Source organism: Panicum virgatum, chromosome 4K, assembly GCF_016808335.1.
Source record: "Panicum virgatum strain AP13 chromosome 4K, P.virgatum_v5, whole genome shotgun sequence".
Taxonomy (NCBI): Eukaryota; Viridiplantae; Streptophyta; class Magnoliopsida; order Poales; family Poaceae; genus Panicum; species Panicum virgatum.
Genome location: NC_053139.1, coordinates 8,605,365 through 8,625,903, shown reverse-complemented (window position 1 = coordinate 8,625,903; position 20,539 = coordinate 8,605,365). Strand labels below are relative to the sequence as shown.

At 48.5% G+C, this 20,539-nt stretch overlaps 1 protein-coding gene across 1 annotated transcript; it reads right to left on the bottom strand.

Moving 5' to 3' along the window:
• Positions 1 to 8,975: 8,975 nt before the first annotated feature.
• LOC120704637 (UDP-glycosyltransferase 73E1-like) lies at positions 8,976 to 10,967 on the bottom strand. The gene has a single exon (XM_039989100.1). It carries the CDS (start codon positions 10,814 to 10,816, stop codon positions 9,317 to 9,319), a length of 1,500 nt encoding a protein of 499 aa, XP_039845034.1. The 5' UTR covers positions 10,817 to 10,967; the 3' UTR covers positions 8,976 to 9,316.
• Between the last annotated feature and the right edge of the window lie 9,572 nt (positions 10,968 to 20,539).

Genomic DNA, 20,539 nt, shown 5'->3' with positions numbered 1-20,539 from the left:
CCTCGGGGCCAATAAAGAGCCCTGCCGCTGCCGTCGGGGGAGTGGGGGACGACTTGGCCGTGTTTAGTTCCAACAAAAAAAATTTTGCGATGGAATTTTACTAATTTGAAGTACTAAATGAAATCTATTTATAAATTTTTTTTACAGATGGATTGTAAATCGCGAGACAAATCTAATGATGCTAATTAATCCATAATTATTTTTTTTTACAGATGGACTGTAGCATCGATGTTGTAAATCATGAATTAAGTAATCTTGTTAGATTCGTCTCGCGATTTACAGCTCATCCATACAAAAAAAATTTTAAATAGACTTTATTTAGTATTTTATGTATGTGTCAAAATATTCTATATGACTTTTTTTTTGGTTTATGGGTTTACGAGTAAAGATCAGGGCCTAAGACCGTCCACAGTGGAAGGAGCAAATACACTGTTTGACATTGTAGATGCACTGTTTGGCACTGTAGACAGAGAGGGCGTGGGAAACGAGAAGGGAGTAAATTTGCTCTTGCTCCATCCGCTGTGGTCAGCCTAAGGCCCCGCAGCCGGTCGGTCAGAGGATTGCGATGATCAGTGGGGGGCGCCGGACAGCGGGCACACGGCACACCCGCTCTTCGCTTGGGTGCGTGGGTCAAAGTGTCAAACACTTCCACTTGCCACACTGTTACAGATGACATTGGTCACTTACTACGTACATGTCCACAATAAAAGTGGAGTGATGCGCCAGAACGAGCAACATGTGTTCTAGTTTTACATTTCTTCGTTATAATAACTCATATTATTATTTGTAAAGTTACAGGATATGAACAATTGTAAGTAGAAAAAAAAACGCGGCCAAGGGGTGAAACGGCCCCCACCGTATTTCATTAAGAGAAAGCGATCACGATCATGTCTTGCGGCGAGCACAGCGAGGGGATTTTTTATCCCTACACTGTCTGCCGGAAAATCCGTCCCCATGGGGAATCGAACCCCGGCCGGCAGGCAGGGGCGCTACTTGAGCCCTGCTAGCCAGTCGGGCTGCAGGCTCGTTCGCACAATTGTAGGTAGTAATACAAAATAACCAAGAACTATTTGGATGATTGCATTTTCTGCGTAATAACGTGTAGTTGTATAGATCCTCCGGATAAACCTTCCAAACTCTATCTAAATAAGGGGTGGACCCGCATCCTTATGAGCGAGGATAGAAGTACATCTAATGGATACAAGATATTTATTTTTTGAACAAGATACAAGATATTAAGATTAGATAGATGTCTATCTATAGCCGCTAGGATGGTTAGATAACATGTTGAACCTACGCCGCACCATGTATTCGATGCCAGATGATACTCTATTCATTTAAGCATATATCAGGGTACTTGTGGGCGGCCCCATTAATTAAAGTTGTGGCGCGAAAGCCGCGTCTTGAGAAAGTTGTTGATATATCTAGCACGAATTCAAGAATTAAAGATAGATTATCCTGGCAGCGTTACTCAAGCCTATAGAAAAACATAGGGCGCTCACAGAAAAGGAGTTGTAGAGGCGTATATGTAATATCCAAAATGTATGATAGGCGTGATGAGCAGATTTGGACAAAAGAAAAGGGATAAAATTTTGACTGCTATAGTTTTATCTTATCCAAGTACCTAGCAAAAGTTTGTGAAATGTACCATCTTTTTGTTAGCCAGTATTAAACTTAATGGAATCCATTCCCACAATCATAGAACAATATTAACCCCTAGTAGTACATGGTGGTAGCTATAGAGGCTCATACAACTATCATAGTATGTTAACCGAAAATAGATAGTACTACATGCAACCATTTCCTTCTTAAAAAAAAGGAGCTTACGTTGAAAACCCAGAGCAGATAATCCTTTCGAATATATGCCACTGGAAATAGATTATAGTGGTCTGCTAAGGTTATTAAAAGTTGTTTGAATCCTTAACATGCTGGATTTCTGGTTCCAGGTACCGGCACCAGCAGTATGGTTCGCTCCTCCATCCAGTCAGCCAGCGTCCGCCTTACGTGCGCGCGCCGTGCCGTTCCTGCGTGTAGCTTTCGGCCCGTGAGCCTAGCCTTTTTTTCCCCTTTCCCGGACTAGAATACTAGTGGCTCCGGTTCTCGGGGGACCAGCGGGACGGATGGCTAGCGAGCGCGACGTGTCAGCGTCCGCGGGGCGCAGCGGGCTGGCGACGGTATAGCGCGCCCAATGAGCGGCCGCAAGGTGCGCGCATCCTGACCGCCCGATCCCGAGACCGACGGCCCCGATCGCCCCAACCCTCCCCTCCGTCCTTGTCGCACGCGCGATGGGCTCGTGCCTTTCGTCGCCTTGAGAAACGGGGGCGTCTATACATAACGCGCGCGATTGGCTGCTGTGACGTCGCAAAAGCAGCTGGCCTGCCTCTAGTACTTCGATCCATGTCGAGAGAGAAAAGTCAGTGCACGATCCAGGTAATAATGAGGAAACGAAAAAGTAAACAGATCATTATTAGTGTGCAATATACATTAAAAATAATAAAATATTTCAAAATAAATAAAATTGTTCTGAAACAAATAAAAATATTCTATAAAAATATAACATACTAATTTAGAAAACAAAACAAAATGTTCCAGAAACAAGACAAAATGTTATGTCCGAAATAAATGTTCTGGAACAAATAGAAAACTCTATACAATGATCTAATAGAAAAGGAGCCTGGAGGACTAGTTGCTGGTGATTGCACCGAGCACTTGGGTTTAACGGAGTTCTAATCCGATTAAAAAAAAAAGAGCCAAACAAATCGAATAGAAAAGTAGGCATCGTGGGCCGAGCTTAGCCTGGGTCGCTGTACTATCTCGCTTCTGCGATAGGCTGCGTCCTATTAGCACGCGCGATGAGTAGAATTACCCTTGAGAAACGGGCCCCGCCATGGCATGCCGTCTCCCGAGTCCCGCTGCTGCTCCGCTCGCGCGCGCCGGCGCGCGGCGTCTTTTCTCGGCAACTTTTCGCCTAAAAACATGGCCCGAAAAGTCTCGTCTGCTACAGCGCGCTTGAAACGAGGCTCTGTTGGGTTCCCTAGTATAAGTATAAATTGTGTTATGGAATTTTGACCAATAATTACTAGTATTAAATGAAGTCAGTTTACAAAACTAATTTCATAATCCCTACGCTACTTCGCAAGACGAATTTAATGAGGTATTTGACTGCATGATTAGAGGATGGTTACTGTAGTATCATTGTAGCCAATCGCGGATTTTTTTTGACTCATTAGATTCGTCGTACAAAGGTGCACTCATCTATGAAAAAATTTTGCAAATAGACTTCGTTTAGTTCCTGCGCTACTGTTTATAGCGCAAACGATCCAAACGGGGCCCGAACTCGACGAGGTCGGGTCGGGTGGTGGTGAAAGTGAGCTGTGGGCCGAGGCTGGTGAGCGTCGTCGTGTTCGTGTTCTTGGCCTGCGGCTTTGCGTCGTGGCAGCCTGATGAGAGAGAAAGAAAAATGGCTGCTTCGTAGCGGAGGGCATTGGCTGCCTATCCTAGTTTTTCACGTCGGTAGAGTACAAGTTTTACGAGCTGATAAAATCCAGTGGAAAAAAAAGGTCAGGAGGCGAGGAGGAACAGTATTAATGGTTTGGAAGAGCACGCATGCATGTGCAGGAGTTGAGGTCCTCCGCCGCCGTCCTCCGGCCCTCCCGTCGTGCCGGCGCGCGTCGTAAAAGTCGCCGGCGGCCGTGTGTCCCGCGGGGCCATGCGCTGGAGGCCGCCGCATGCCCAATCATGCGGCCTGCCGGCCACCGCGCCCGGCTGGCCAGCGTGCCGCGCTGCTCGCCGCCACAGGACCGATCGGCCGGCGGCCCCGCCCCGCCGGGCAGCTTATCCTCCTGTCAGTCCGTCGCGTCGTCCATGCCTGCCTGCATGGGGCTCTCACCCACCTGTGATCTGCAACTGCAAACGGACAAGCCCCGCCGGCCCCGGTCTCGGAACGCCAGCCGGCCGGGCCGGGCCTACCCATGCCCGCCTCGGCAGTTCTGAGTTTTCTACGGCGCCCGCCTGTGAGGCCACCCCCCCCCCCCCCCCCCCATCATGCCGTTCCGAGAGCTCTGCTGGCAATTGAATAATGCCGCGCGCGGGCGCCGGGTGTGGCAGCGACGGAGGCCGGCGAGAAGACGCCGGCGCCCTCCACGTCGCCGGGGTTCTAGTCCTATAGCGACCGGCCAAAAAGAACGCCCCGAAATAATATTATTCTGCGCCCCCCGCGACAGCGAGCGCGCCCGCTCGCCGCGCCGGGCCGCCGGAGCCGTACGCTACCCATGCGAGGAGGGGAGCCAACTCCAAGAAGCCACGAACGGGCTGCTGAGGACGACGATGCCGTTGAGGGATCAGGTAGATCGGGTCGGGGTTGGATTCGACGACGCGCCTCCGTTTATCGTGATCTGTTTTGATCCCTTGGGTCACTATCGGTACCTAAAACGTGGCGTCACGGCGGACGGGAGACGAAACTGAAAAGAATTGGTATGGGCGGGCGTTTGAATTTGATAGGGGTTTCCGCTCGCCTTTACGCCGGTCTCGGGTGTGGGTTTTTTCTTCCGGCATGTTTAGTTTCCAAAAAAATTTCTATAATATCCATCACATCAAATCTTCGGATATATACATGGAGCATTAAATATAATTAAAAATAAATAATTATACAATTTAACTGTAAATTATAAAACGAATCTTTTAAATCTAATTAGTTTATATTTAAATATTAATTGTCAAATAACAACGAAAATTCTACATTATCAAAATTCAAAAAAAATTGTGAACAAAACAAGCCCTGCATATTTGGGGAAGACCAAAAGCAGGAGGAGCTCGGCGTTGTTCTGCTGCGCTTGCACACGGTAGGTAGGTACCTTAAAAATTTTACTATGGGAAATCTCTGGAAGGGCTGGGAGTAGAATAATGGCAAGTCCCCGGGCACATGCAGCCATGCAGGGCTGCTTTCTACAGAGTACTGCCCCCGGCTGCACAGCTGGGCATGTTACCGGCCGCTCGCTGTTTAATTATTAAGTTGTTTAGTACGTAATAATTTAGTAGTCGTTCCCTGGGAGTGAATACTTAAGGCTCGTCGTCCTCTTTTGACCATGCCAAAGCGGATCATTTGGTCGCTAGCTTTGTGTCCGTCGGTGCGTCTGGTTTCTTGCAGTTACAGCTATGTGCGTTTTCATGCTTTTTTTTCTTCTTTGAGAGAGAAATCCAAGCTTTGTGCGTGTGTGTGGCGGCGCTGTGTTTCTGGGCCGTAAGTTTGTGGGTCTTCGGCTGGGCCAAATGCTAGTTTGATCGCGGTACGTGCCATTCTATCGGGCCAATTCAATTGCTGGGCCTGGGCGGTACACTCGCCTGGGCCAGAGCATTTCCGGCGATACAATTGGCTGCTACACAGTACAATTGGCTGATACAATTATAAATGCTCGACCTATATCATCGCAAACTTTGCTGCTACATGACGAAAGGGCCGCGGCGGATCTAGCTTCAAAAACCACTGCTGTCACAGCTCCTCCCTGCGTTCCAGATTATAGACCATTTTAGATGTTCTAGATATGCCAGATATGTCGTTCGTACTATATATCTAATAAATGTAACACAATTTAGATGCACTAGTCTATCAACCCGTGCTCCCGCACGGGTTAGTTAGAGATATCTAATAATTATCTATCTCACACTTTTTTTAACTAATTAAATATTCTAATATAGTATTGCAAAGATACATATTTATCATTATGTAATTGTAATAAATGTGATATGTTTAGTTACTAATAAATTTTTTCTCACTTCACATCGCATCTCCATATATGTTTGATATGTGTTTAATTGAACATTTTTGTTTGACCTATGTGAACAACATAAAAATTGGTATTCTTATCTCTTCTCTTATACATGAATATATGGTGACAGACACATTATGGTTAGTATGTTTATATAAATAATAACATAAATAATTATTAATAATGGTAGGAATAGTACTTTAGAATTTTATATTGATGTGCTTTAGGATTTTATTATAATAACATAATTTTGATTTAGATTTGGGTTCATTTTAACTTTTTATTATGTTATCATTGGATAATATATATAAAAGTTTAGGGGGTTATTTGATATTATTTTTGTAGTGGCATGAGTGGGTAATTTACATGAAGATTAGGGGTTACTTTAGATTAGTTCTTTATAATGGCAGAGATGGGTAATTTAGATACATGTTTAGGGGGTTATTTTAGTCTATATTCATAATGACAAAGGTAGGTAATTTATTAAAAAATATAACAGATCCAATGATTATTATGATTAGAGTCGGCGAATTGATGGCCGGATGTTTCTGATTTTTATGAGAATTTGTAGAATTTCTCTATTTTTTTAAACTGTCCACCTAGGATCCTAGGTGGCTTCACCTGGAGGCTTTAAAAAAAGCCTCCAATTAGTAATAGTAAGATAACGCAATTTAGATGCATAGCAATATATATAGGAAAAAAAATCAAAAGTACCCATAATTTGGAACAAAGAGAGTGCTACTTTTTTGTTTGGACGATTAAGAGCGGGCTACTTTCAAACAAGCTTCCGCTCATGAACAGTATGGTCTGTTAGGTAAAAAATTCAGTTGCACGGGTCGGAAGTTCTGACACCCCCCCCCCCCCCCGCCCCGGGAAGTTCTTTCCTCCCTCCGTCAAAGGGTGCTTGGCCAATTTGTTTTGAATGCATCGGAAGTTCGACCATGTTGTCGGAAGCTCCGAGAACCACATAACCAGCACTGTAACAACTACTTTTTGGGCTCTGGTATATATACCCCTTCGCCCCCTCTTCACTGGCTGCTGTTCTTCCTCGACTGAAACACACTCTTGAGCCTTCAAAACTTCTCCCCACTCCCTCCAAGAGCTAATCCTTGAAGATGCTTAAAGCATCTCCTTCCGTCGATTCACGTTTGTTACTCTTGAAGCTTGCTTCTAGACGGTTAGGCGTCGCCCGTGGAGCGTCCTCTCGTGTGTGTGCGTCTCGAGAAGTTTGTGTTACCCTAATCCTTAATGGATTTTCATAGTAAATGACTCAATCCTCCTCGGTGATTGATTGAGGGAAAGGGTTAAGTGGACAACCCCCCTCTTTGTGAGCTCGTCAACAGAGACATAGCTTACTTTGTGGGAGTGAACTTCAGGAACAAATTTTCTGTCACGTGCTCTTATTGTTCATATCTTGTTCTTGTTGACTTTGAGCTTGTTTTATCCCGATCTACGTTTGTGTGTTGTTCCGTTGTGAGAGATCACTTGCAAGTTACTCTAGGACCTATTGGCAAACTTTTTATTCAAACACTTTTCTTTGGTTCATCTGAAAACTTTTAGTTCATTCAAATTCTTAACTTTTGTCGGAAGTTCCTTCACAAGTGTCGGAACTCGGAAGTTCAGATCCATCAAGACTTCCTACACAAGGGTCGGAAGTTCTGACAGGCTGATCCCCTGTGAATAATTTTTTAAGTTTTTCAGGTTTGACTATTCAACCTCTCCTAGGCATCACTAAGATCCTTTCATGCAAAGGGAGAAAACTGCTCTTAGTCTTCAGCAGAACGAGAAGGCCACTAACTACTATTGCATATAGAGATCTGCTTAAAAAGCTAAGGAAATTTCAAACCCCTCTTCAAAAGGTGCTATAGGTTCTTTTTCTAAATGATTAGTATTCTCAAGAGTTGTTTGTTTTTTAGGATGGATTGATTGTTTTTAAGCTTGGATTGTAGGTTGGTTTGATTTCCGCACATAGCACCGGTATGGTGTCATTTGCAACTTGCAACCGAGCAAATCTAAAGCTGTAGAAGGCCAACCTCTTGGCTACAAATCAGCATGAAAATATTATTTGTTATCCATACTTTGTGTATTTATATATTTTTTTGCCACCCTTAGCAATGCACAGGCATAAAAGACCTATTCATTTTTGCTGGATTTTTTAACTTTGATAAAAAAAAACTCTTGACGCTGATGATATGTTTGGGTTCAATTCTTTATATCAGAGTATATACTGCTATAACAAGGCTAGGTCCGATGAACTGGATTTTGATACTTCACTTGTTGCCAGTGCCAAGTTCAATTACCAATTGAATCATGACAAAAAACGTGTGGTTCTTGCTATTAATTTTGATCTGCTTATGGATGAAACCTTCGAACACCAATGGATTCTCATGGAACATCTCCTCCTCCTCTCGTTGGGCTCGTCGGCGATGGATAACAAGCGGGCTCTGATGATAGAGCTAGTGGGCGCTACCCAATTTCATCATGGACGGCGCCGACAACTTGCGAGGGTTGAAACTGCTGGAGAACGCACGGAACAATGTTAATCTAGCCGACTCTAGGAACTACTTGCGGGAGGCGTATTGGAAGCTCTTTGTTGCCTGGGGCGAAATCATGGTGAAATATATAGTTTTTTAAATGCTTGTTATAGCTAAAATTTAGTGTGAGTATGTTTTCACAATATTATTCTTCAAATACGTGTGTGCCGTACGTGCATTCTACTAGTGCGGTTAAAGATGAAATGAGATTAACTTAAGAAGTTATGTAATTTAGTTTCTTTGCCTCTATATGATTTGAGATGGTTTTTTTATGTAGTCATGGTTGTATATCATCGAACTTTATGATGCTGGGGAGTGAATACTTAAGGCTTATTGCCGTCTTTTGAGTTTTGACCACACTGTTTCGGATCATTTGGTAGCTAGCTTTGTGTCCATCGGTGTGTCTGGTTTGTTGCAGTTCCATCTTTGTGCATTTGTTTTCTTTTCTTTTGGAAGGAATCCAGCTACTCCCTCCGTTTATAAGTTGTTTCATAACGTAATTTAGATGCATAGCAAATATATATATTTAGAAAAACTAATAACGACCTATAATTTGAAACGATGAGAGTATTACTTTAAAAAAGTAGTTTTCGCTCACAACCGTTTTGGAGCAACTGGATGTTTCTTTTTTCTAAGCTGAGAAATGCTTTAGATTTATGGAACCAAAATCTTTTGATGTGGTTTTATATCAAACTCTTTCTCTTCCTTAACACCTTATATATATGCGATACAACTGTGTGTAATATCTTAATATCTATGAGATTAAAAAAAAACTAAATCTATGGTGTGCAATATCTTATGTCTATCTTAATATCTATGAGATTATTTTTTTATAAAAAAAATCTAAATCTATGGTGACTACGTCACCTCGAAGGTGGTCGACCTGTCTAGCTGTGCTTCCAAGAAACAAAAGCAATGTCATGAATGAACGATAGCCACGCTAAACAGAAGACAGAACCCGTCCCTAGCATGATTTTGCATTTTTGCAACTGCCATTCGCTCCCCACACTACGCCAATCAAGAAACGGCCTTGAAGCGCTCGACCAAATCCAGCAGGTTCCCGTGCGACGACCCGCCTTTCTGCATAGCCACCCTCGCCTTGGCCGCGAGCGCGCGCGCCCGGCGCCGCCTCTCCTCCGCCTCCTCCCCGCCGCCCATCACGCTCCTCACGGCCGCCTCCACCACGCCCCGCCCCACGACGATCTCCTTCTCCACCGCCTGGTAAATGAGCCGCTCCTTGACCCCGACGCTGACGCCGATGCCCAGCACCTCGACGGCCATCTTCTCGTTGAGGAACTGGTCCGTGAAGTGCGGCCACGTCACCACCGGCAGCCCCGCCGCGACGGCCTCCAGCGTCGAGTTCCACCCGCAGTGCGTCACGAACCCGCCCACGGCGGCGTGGGACAGGATCAGCAGCTGCGGCGCCCACCCGCGGACGAGCAGGCCGCGCCCCGCCACGCGCGCCTCCAGCTCGCCCAGGAACTCGCGCGCCGCCGCGTCGTACTCGTCGGCGTTCCTGAGCACCCAGATGAACGGGTGCCCCGACGCCTCCAGCCCGAGGCCGAGCTCCACGGCCTGCTTCGCGCCCGCGTACGCGATGCTCCCGAAGCTGACGTACACGACGGAGCCGGGATCCTTGCCGTCGAGCCACCGGAGGCACTCGCCGGCTTCGATGGCGGCGGTGGCGCACCCTCTCGCCGCCAGCAGCGTCGCGGCGCGCTGCTGGTGGTAGAGTGACACCGGCCCGACGGCCCAGACCTTCATCTTCCGCGCCGCCGCGTAGCCGGCGACGTACTCCGGCTCCATCTCCTCGAAGGTGTTGACGATGACGCCGTCGGCCTCGGCCCGCGCGCGCTCGATGTAGTCCGCGAACTCCTTCCACGCCGGCGACTCCCGGAAGAACCCGGGAGCTTGAGACCTCGTCACCACGACCCTCTTCTCCAGCCCCGGCACGACGACCGGCTCGTTGTCGTCGGCGACGCCCTCGTAGGCTCCGAACCGCTCGACGTTGTGCTGGCACAGGAGGCAGAAGGCGCACATGCTGAAGAAGCTCAGCCGCGGGACGCCGAGGTTGGCGGCGAGCACCGTGGTCCACGGGTGGATGAAGTCCGACACGACGCACGTCGGGAACGGCGCGTGCGCGCGGAGGTAGCTCTCGATCGGCTCGCGGAGGCGCGCCACGGCGGCGAAGTAGCTCCCCACGTGCTCCGGCGGGACGTTGTCCATGTTGTCCGCGCCGTCCGGCAGGCCGGCCGCGGGGTCGAGCGGGAACTCGACGAGCCGGATCTGGAGGCCGGAGCGCCGGGCGGAGTCGACGGTCGGGCGCACCCGCGCGGCCGTGGCCGGGGTCGCGGCGATGGTGCAGACCGCGCCGTGGGTGGCGAGCAGCAGCGCGGTGTCGACGGCCGGGATCAGGTGGCCCTGCGCCATCAGCGGGACGAACACGAAGTGCGCCCTCCCGCCGGCGTCGTCCGCGTCTCCGAGGCCGCCGGGTGCCGCTTGTCCCTGGCTACCCATCCTAGTCCTGGTTCCGGGCGATCGTCGTGGCCGATCGGATAGGATAGTGGGGCAGTGAGAGGTTAGTGTTCTTGGCCCCTGTCCCCTGTGACCTTCTACTAGAAGTTGCTGTGCCTGTCAGTCTGAGTGTGCAATCTTTTTTTCCCCGAGTAGTGACTACTGACTAGTGACATCTTTAATAGGCACTCGAGCCGATTTGGAGCTTCGTTTACGTCGTTGGCAAAGCCGGCCATGGCCGGGCGGACGGCGACGCCGACGATGATTCCGAGGATGGCGTCATCCTGATAGGAGATTAGGAGTTGTCCGAGTCAGAGGCCCGAAACACTCAACCAAGGCTGTGTTTGGTTGCAGGCTGTAAAAATTTTGAAAAAGCATCTTTCTATATTTGAAGTACTAAATATAGACTAATCACAAAAATAATTACAGAACTTGTTTGTAAATCACGAAACGAATCTAATGAATTTAATTAATCTGCCATTAGAGGTTATTTACTGTAGCATTACTGTAGCAATTTAGCATCTAATTACAGCCTAATTAGGTTCATTAGATTCGTCTCGCCATTTACAGACAGCAGTCGCAATACTTTTTTTATTTCGTCTAGATTTAAGTCACCATGCAGGTGCCAGAAATTTTTTTGGAATTTGGGAACCAAACACGGCCCAAATCAACGTCGACTGACACTGGCTGGGTTCGCATTTGAAGCCGTCGCCGTCAGCATGGTGCAATCATTGGTTCGGCGTTGGATCCTTCGCTAAGGGCGTCCGCAGCGGAGCCGGCGACTTCGCCAGCACGAGTGGCGGAGAGATGATGAGCACGCGTTACAAGATTATTTGGCCCGCTTTCTGTCTCACACACAGGCGCAAATCGATCGGCGATTTCTCCGTCGCTATCGAGTCCTCTCTCTCCTCCTTTTTGCTTCCACATCGGACCTCAGCCGGCGACGTCGCTGGCTCAAATCGCCTTGTTGCGGACGCCCTAAGGCCTCCTCCAGTGGCCGGTGAAGTCGCCATCGATAGGATTTGTTTAATAGATGAATAGTAAAGAAACATTCACACTAGCGCGGGACTAACGATAGTGCTTCTCCCCTCACATACACAGAGTCCAAAATATTGATACTGCTGCGCCGGCTGGCGAAATTGCCCAGGCAGCCATGCCAGCGGCAACCACTAGAGGAGGCCTAATGGCCAACTCGATCGCGTGTTTTGAGTGGAATACCCGAGAGCAAAGCGACGCGCAGCACAAGCTGATTCTGTTGCAAAGCTGACGAGTTTTCCCATGATTGATTTAGTAATTTTGAATTAGAAGGAAATTCCGGAAATCCAATAACACGATCGCGCGCTACGTGGCTTCGTGCGGGCTATGTTACAGTTCGGGGTGCAGTTGTCTGTCTGCCTGTCTGCGGCCACCCACGCGATATTAATTTGTTTTCTCCTTTTTCTTTCCATTTTTTTTGCTTTATACGTTCTATAATGGCAAGAGTAATCATTTTCTTTACAGGTTTTTCCTTTCATTCTATTATGTTTTCTCTTGAGAATTATTTTACGAAAATCATACTAAAGGAACTATATTAAGTATGTGCTTAGAGGTTGTATAGTTAACTTGTGTGAAAAGGTTGTACATAAGTCTTCCTGATAACATCTTCATAGAAGTTGTGATATAAAATTATTTGCTACAAGCTCGTTTGAAGAGTTATGCCTTAAAATTGTATGTATCGTAAAAGTTATACCCAAAAATTATCTTTCAAAAACAAGTTAGGAAAGAGTTATGCATGTGCATCGTAAAAGTTATGATGAAAATTTATCCTCTCAAAAGTTATGCGCAAAAAGTTATATGTAAAATCATATTTATAAGTTATAATTGTACGTATCGTAGAAGTTATACCAAAAAATTATCCTTCAAGCAGGTGTTAGCAAAGAATTATGCGTAAAAGTTCAGTGCATGGTAATAATTATTATGAAAATTTATCCTCTCAAAAGTTATGCACAAAATGTTATACGTATAATCCTCTTTATAAGTTTTAACAATCCAAATATAGAAAGATGAAAAGAGAAAACTTTCCATAAAAAGGAAGCCACTAGTGTGGGGGATCGCTCACCACAAGCGCTTTTGGCGCGCACTCGCGAATTAACAGGCCATGGGAATTCCCAGGATAAAGGAAAAGAGAAAGCAAGCAGCGGCGGGCGGCGGCAGCTGCTCTGGCCCGGTACAAGGCCCACAAAGGGTAGCCCAGCAGGTCCAAGGCCCGAGGGCACTGCCCTTCGTCTTCCAACGGAAAGCGCCCAGCAGGAGGGAGATGTGCGAATTGGCTTGCTGTACAATGGTAGGACGGTTCAGTGGGACGCTACCCACCAGGATTCAAATTTTGGTGCTCACATTTTTTGTTGGGATTTTTCTAAGATTTACCGGTGTTACACGTTAAGTGGTAAGCGACGTTCCCGTCGACGATGAGGCGCCAGTGGTGATTTCGGGAATCTTCAGATCTACCGGTGCACAGTTCTTCGAAGATGCTCATAAGAATAGGGTTTGCGTACGTGTATTCATAGAGTGTGAGTGTACGTGCGTGTTGTGGGCGTCTTAGTTGTACTGTGTGATTCTCAAAAAAAAAAAGCAGGAGGGAGATGTGCAGGGAAAGCTAATTTACGGTTGACCCTAGGGAACTCCTCTCTACAGTTGATCTTTTGATTATTTTTTCCCTTTTCTGGTAACATTTTTGTTATTTTCTAATAAAAAGTTTTTTGGAGAATTTTTTAGAAAAAATGTGAAGAGAAATGGAAAAATTTTGAAAGAGAAAATTGTAAAAAAATAAAAGAAAAATCAAGTATAAAAATTTAAAACGAGAAAAAAATTAGGAAAAAATAAAGAAAAATATTTTGCATCCAAAACCAAAGAAAAGTTCAGGTGGAAAAAATTGGTAAAAAATTTTGCAACAGAAAAAAAGCCAAAACTAAGAGCCTGTGGCACCACGTCAGCCCGCCGCGCCGCACCACTCCGCTAGTGGCGCACCTCCCCGCCCCGCAGTGCCGCGCCACTTCGCCGCACCGCCCCACCACCGCCGCGCCTCCCATCACCGCCGTCACTGGGCGCTCCTCGAGCTCTCGCGTCGACCGGGGCTGGTCGCCACTCCATGCAGCTGCCTCGAGCGCACCTTCGAGCTCTCGCCTGGATCTATCCAGAGGAAAGAGAAAGAGAGAAGGGGAAAGGAGAAAGGGAAAGGGGAGAAGGAGGCTCGTGGAATGACGTGCTCGTGTGGGATCGACAGTAAATTCGGGAACTTAGGGTCAACCATAGATTCAACATTGAGAAATGTGCAGACGATTTGCGAAGCCGGCAGTGTGGGTGGATGGCCGCGCTCGCCAGTCCGTGGCCCAAACCCCGTTTAAAATGGAGTTCAGGGTTAGGGCCATCTTCTACCTCTCTCCACCACCGATCCGCTCGATCCTGCCGATCTCATCCACCACCACCAGTCACCACTCACCAGTGTTACGGCAGCAGCCCGCGGCTTAGGTTCTGTCAGCGTGGAGGCGCCGGCGATGATGTCTGCGCTCCCGTCGTCTGCCCCATTCTCCTTGACCTGGTCTCCTACTCCTGTAGTGCCGGCAGCGGGTGGCCTGCCGCCGGCAGCAGGGAAATACTTGTTTGTTTGTTTTTTATCTAGCAGGGAAATACTTGTTGGACTGATGAGTCGTGTAGGAGCCCAATAACCTTTGTAGGCTGTCAATGGCCAATAGAGTCTAATAACTCCAATCGTGTGCCTTTCACTGTTCTTTTTAGGCTACAACATGCAAACAGTTTGCACGGATTTGTAGCAAACTGGAAGCATTATGCCATAGCTGATGCTTTCCCTTCATCTCGGACACTTCAACTTCGTTTTCAAAGTATTAATCAATCAACTTAACTTACTGTTAGACTTAGAAATTTTATAACATAATATTCAGAATTTACAATGGACAGATGAATACCTTACGCCTTACGAATAAGTGTTCTTAGATGGGCATGTAACATATACCGCCCATTATTGTACTTTTTTTTACAAAATTCGCAAGCCATTTTGCTGTTGTGCTGGACTCGTGAATAGAAAATACAAAGGTCACTGTGACCATGCCGGTAATACGCCAATACCGGCCTGATTTCCAAGAGAAAGTTTGAAAATATGAAGCACTTTTTTTTTCCGTCGTAAGTCAACTTGGCGCAAAGAAAGTTAGGAGAAGACCACATCTTCTTTATAGCCGGCGGAAGTCGCTAGCAGTAGCAGGCCACGAAAACTACCGCTTCCCTTCTCTAAATAATCAATTCTCACCTCCTGAGATGTCAAATAATTTCAAATTTATCCAAATTTATATAAAATTTTATTAATATTTATATTATCAAAATTTTATTAATATTTATATTATCAAATAGATTTAGTATATAAATATATTACATAAATATATTACATGATTAATTTAATAATATCCACTTTACAATATAAATATTAATACTATTTTAAATAAATTTAATTAAACTTAAAAAGTGAGAGTTGCATTCTTGATATGGAGTGGTGCCACACCGTGCCCTCGAGCTTCCAGCCTCGACGACAATGTTAGGATCCCTAGCCAAGGAAAAGAGTAAAGTTCATCATCAGTCCTTAAACTTGTTCGGTTTTGTCATCCCGGTCCCTAAATTTGCAAATCGACTTTTTAGGTCCTCAAACTTGTTCAGTTGTGTCATTCCAGTCCCTAAACATTAAAATCACCCGTTTAGGTCGTCAAACTTGTTCAGTTATGCCATCCCAGTCCATAAACTTGGCTTTGAGTTTCATCTGAGTCAAAACAGGATCATCTAAAGCTCTATATTAAAAAATAATTTATAACTTTTTATATGAACTCAAATGAAGATAAACTTGTCGGGTACCGTGATTAGGGGCACCCTAATCACGGGACTAAAATCGCCCTAAAAACGCAAACACATACTGGGCAACCGGGCCCATGAAGCCCTACAACCTCCTTCCAAGCTGGAAGAAAGGAAAGGACTCAAAGAAGCCCAACACGTGGCCCACGTACTCAGTGCGACCCGTCCGCACCCCCCTCGAACCCGCGGGGTGATCTACGCCTCGCTCGAGGGCTCCCCGCTGAAGCCCTCGACCGCTCCCTGCGCATCCGCCTCGCTCGAGAGTAGCGAGCCTACCCTCGAGAAAGCGGATCGTCTACGCCCTAAGGAGCTGAGCAGCCGGACCCCTGGGGTCAAACTCCATCTCACCGGACCAACGGTCCCGGGCCCGCTTCCCGCTCGGGGACGGGTCCGGTGTCACCACGAGTCCCAGAGGTGGAAATGCTCAGCACCTATGGCCATGGACCCGGACCCCCGCAGATGGGTCCGGGACCTCCACATGACATCCGGACTCCCGCAGATGGGTCCGGGACCTCCACGTGCCTATCCGGACCCCCGTGAGCTCTCGGCTCAGCTAGCTGCTCGGGAAGGGTCCGGAGCCGCCACGTGTCACGCGGACGCGGGCGCGGGCACAAGCCTTCCGCTGGAAGCTCCCTCACCCACCCGTATTAAGTGCGAGTGGCTGAGGCGTGCTCTTCTGACGCCGGGCAAAGCCACCCGTCGACAGAAAAGACAAACGGTCCTTCCACTCTCCCGCCCGCCGTACGGAGGCATTAATGCCAACCACTCCTCCACAACGCCTGGGTCTGACGGCGCCAGGCCGCCATCCCCCACAGTGGCTGTGACCGGAGTCTTGTCCGCCAACTCCGGTCACTGCTCTGCCATTCCGGACGCTGTGACGACACTGTGGGAACCTGCGACGCAGTGCAAGACGTGCTCGGCACTGCTCCAGCTACTATACTGCCAACTCCCCATGCCTCTTTCGTACTTTCCCTTCCGCGGAGCCCCCGAACGGCATGGGCACGACTCTCGGAAGCGACTCCGGCCTTGACAAGGACAAGACCCTGGCCTGCAGGACCTTCGGAACGCCGCCACGCCTCCCGCTGGAACTGCCAGGACGCCGGCGTGATCCTCGCAAGACCAAGGACAAAGCCTAGGATGACTGCCACGTCCGGCGCCATACCCCACAGTGTACTTCCCACAGTGCTAGACCACTGCACCCCCGCGATTCGGGGAAAAGACGATGACTTTCATGACCCCCTGTGCATGTGCACCGTCCCTCCTTGTGTCTATAAAAGGAGGAGGCGGGCGTTCCCTTAGGGGGGGTCGGCCCATTCGGTAGGACACGACACTTCGCACTACTAGCAGGGAACATACGCTCATCTGAACCCCGATATTGGCACTCGCCTCAATCAACTCCTCCTCTAGCAGATACTTGGGAGCTTCCCTCCCTCTCTCGCCTCGCTTGTACCCCCTACTACAAGCACCCCGGTGCAAGATAGTACAGTGCTCTCGCACACCCCTTTGCTGGACGTACGGCCCCACGGCCGGAATCAGGATAAACCCGTGCGTTACTGTATTGCCTCTTGCATCAACATCTGGGATTAGGAACACGCATCATCATCACTGGTTGGGTCCGGACCGCCGGGTCAGGGCACCGACAGTTGACGCGCCAGGTAGGGGCCGCTGCGTGACATTTTCTCTTTTGTTCCCATTTGATCTCCAGGGATGACGAGCAGATCCAACCCATTCCCCAAGGGTGCCTCGGATCCGCTCCCAGCGGGATACGTGATCTGGTTCGGGAGTCTTGAGTTCAGAACAACCGGTAACGGTTACCTCATGGAGCTCCTCTCGCCCAGACGCAACCCTGACACTCCGACTTCACCAGCCCGGCGCAACAGGCGCTCGGGCCAGCACTCGCGACCAGCGCGCGTGGAGCGGCGCCGGGCGGCACGCCTCAGCTCCCCCACGTGGGTTGAGGTTGCCATGTCACAGCTCAGCGTCGCGGCCAACGGGGCCACCGCTTCGTCATCACGTGCCTCGGCGTCACCTACGCCGGCACCATCATCGACTGCAGCCCCAGTGCCTCCCAGAGGGGGCGCGACTGCGCCGTCGCCCTTCCCCTTCGGGATGCGCAACGCTGCCACCTACGCCTTTTCGTCCAGCACCAACTTCGCCGAGTACGAGGATCTGCCGGGTCATCACCTCCTGTCGATCTGCAACCTCATCGCATCGTCTCCTGACGACTCCTACCCTGAGACGGCGAGCTCGATCGCCGACGACATCAGCTTCTTCATGGACAACTTCACGGCCGAGGAGGCCGAGGACTACTCCGGGGTCCGCGACCCCGACGCTTTCCGCTCGTTCCAGGCTGCGGCAGACTACTTCTTCGCCTGCTCCGACGACTCCAGCGAGGAGGACTATGATCTCGCCCGAATGTTCTCAATGGTCGAGCTGGCGGAGCGGGGCAACGACGCGGCAAACGACATGGCGGACTCACCGACGAACCGACCAGTTGAGCCACCGACGAACTCCGCTGCGCCCAGAGCAGCTACTCCGACGAACCACACCCAAAACTAACGTTTGGAACATTCAGGCTAAGCTACGTCACTTCTATCCTTGAAATTCCAAACCCTTTTGTACACCATTTGTACTCGTGTTTCTCGGAATAATAAAGGAGTACAATTTACTTATTTATTTTCTGCAAACCTTCCGAACCCTCAGGGGCTCGGATGCGCACGAACACTGAGGTACGCTCGGCTTTACCCTCGGCAAAGCCAAGCCTCCCTCGAGGGCTACTACGGGGGGAACCCCTGAACGTCCCCAAAGCATCGCCACCGTTTTTCTAAAAATTTTCGTATCTAAGATTCTCGTATACTTAGAAAAATGGATGCGAGGCGTAAGCGACTACGGTACGGGGCCGGCCGAGCCGCGGGACCCCCTACGCCTCTGGGATACGGCATCTCCACTCACCACCCTACGCCTAAGTTGCTTATGAACGCGAAATTCCTCGCAGAAATTTATCTAAGTCACATACGAGAGCACGAAAACTTAGTAACAAAAACGGCGCGCACGAACGCACAAGGCCTCGAGCGGCCAACACTGTCGGTTTACATTAATCTGTCTTCTCGCATAGAAACATGTTCAAGGTAAATTGCTATTCCGACTGCATGGGCTCTACGAGCCACCGACTTTCTACAGGTCCCCCTCTCCGTCGCGTGTACCCTTGAGGGCCACCCTCGGGGGCTACACTGTCGAAGGCCACCCTCGGGGGCTACAAGCCGGCAAACGAGAAGGGCGAAATCCTCACCAATGCTTGGAACATACATCAGCTACGTCGCTTCTATCCTTAGAGTTCCAAGCTATTCGTACATCGTTTGTACTCACACTTACGATTTCCTGAAACAATAAAGGAGTACGCTTTACTTGTTTATTTTTTTGGGAACCTTCCGAACTCTCGGGGGCTCGGATGCGCACGAACACTGAGGTACGCCTGGCTTTACCCTCGGCAAAGCCAAGCCTCCCTCGGGGGCTACTACGGGGGGAATCCCCGAACATCCCAAAAAAAAATCGCTAATGTTTTTTCGAAAAATTTCCGTATCTAAGTTTCTCGTATACTTGGGAAAAACGGACGTGAGGCATAAGCAACTACGGTACGAGGCCGGCCGAGTTGTGGGGCCGCCTACGCCTCCAGGTACGGCACCCCCCTCACCACCTCACGCCTAAGTCGCTTATGAATGCGAAATTCCTCGCAGAAGTTTATCAAAGTCGCATACGAGAACACGAAAAAAGAGTAAAGAAAACGAGGGCTCGAACACATAAGGCCTCGATGGGCCACACTGTCGATTTACATTTACCAATGTCTTACATCTACAAGTACTATTACGATAAAGTTCTAACTCATTACATGGGCTCCGAGGCCCAGACTTCCTACAGGTTATCATCCCCTCCTTGCGGATCTTCTGCAGCATCGAATTCGGCTATGGGGGATGTCGGCTTCCAGCTTCGCGGCCAGGATGGTGGCGAACTCCTCGGCGGCGGCGTCGGCATCATCCATGATGATCGACGCAGCATCCGCATCGGCGTCGGTTGGGACGACTGTGGCAGAACCGCCTAAATTATCCCGGCTCAAGTGCGCAGGCCATCACCATAAAGACAACATCAGCTCAAACGCACTTCAAACGGAACAATTCTTGGTCTGTCGGGTAACGTCCCGATACAACCACCGGTTCTCGGATCGAACAAGCATACCCCGCACGAAGGCGAGTCCAGAGATATTACAACCACAATTTTACAACACAGGCATAGCAATGATTACAAACCAGTTCAAACCATTATTACACAGCCAACTTAAGTAAAACAGTTATACACGCCAGAAGTGTAAAGCTTCAGGGTTTAAACAGCGGAAGATAAAACACGACGGCTACAACACGTCGCAAAAAGAATACCAGGCTAGCCCAAGCATGGTATCACTCATCATAGTCATTGCCGATCGAAGACGTGTCCCACTCTACGGACCAGCCAGGAGGCAACGAGCAAGGATAGGTCAAGCTAGCGATCTGATCCTCAAAACTCATACCTGAAAAAGGGTTTCAACAGCAAGGCTGAGTATTCTAATACTCAGCAAGACTTAACCGTCAACGGGTATAAGTAGCCCACTTTAGCTAGACTATGCAAGGTTCTGTGAGGCTCTGGTTTTCCTTTTTGCTGAAAAGCAATAAAGAGTATATCCTTACTTTCAAGTTTTAGCTTTCAAGATTCTAGTTGATTAACCATTCTATGTAAGCAACTACTATTCAATCATGGTAGAACTTAAAGCAAACATCAAGATTGATCATAATATTGTTGCTCTTCTTA

Excerpts from the sequence above, each read along its gene's own strand:
- LOC120704637 (XM_039989100.1), bottom strand. The coding sequence starts at position 10,816 with ATGGGTAGCCAGGGACAAGCGGCACCCGGCGGCCTCGGAGACGCGGAC.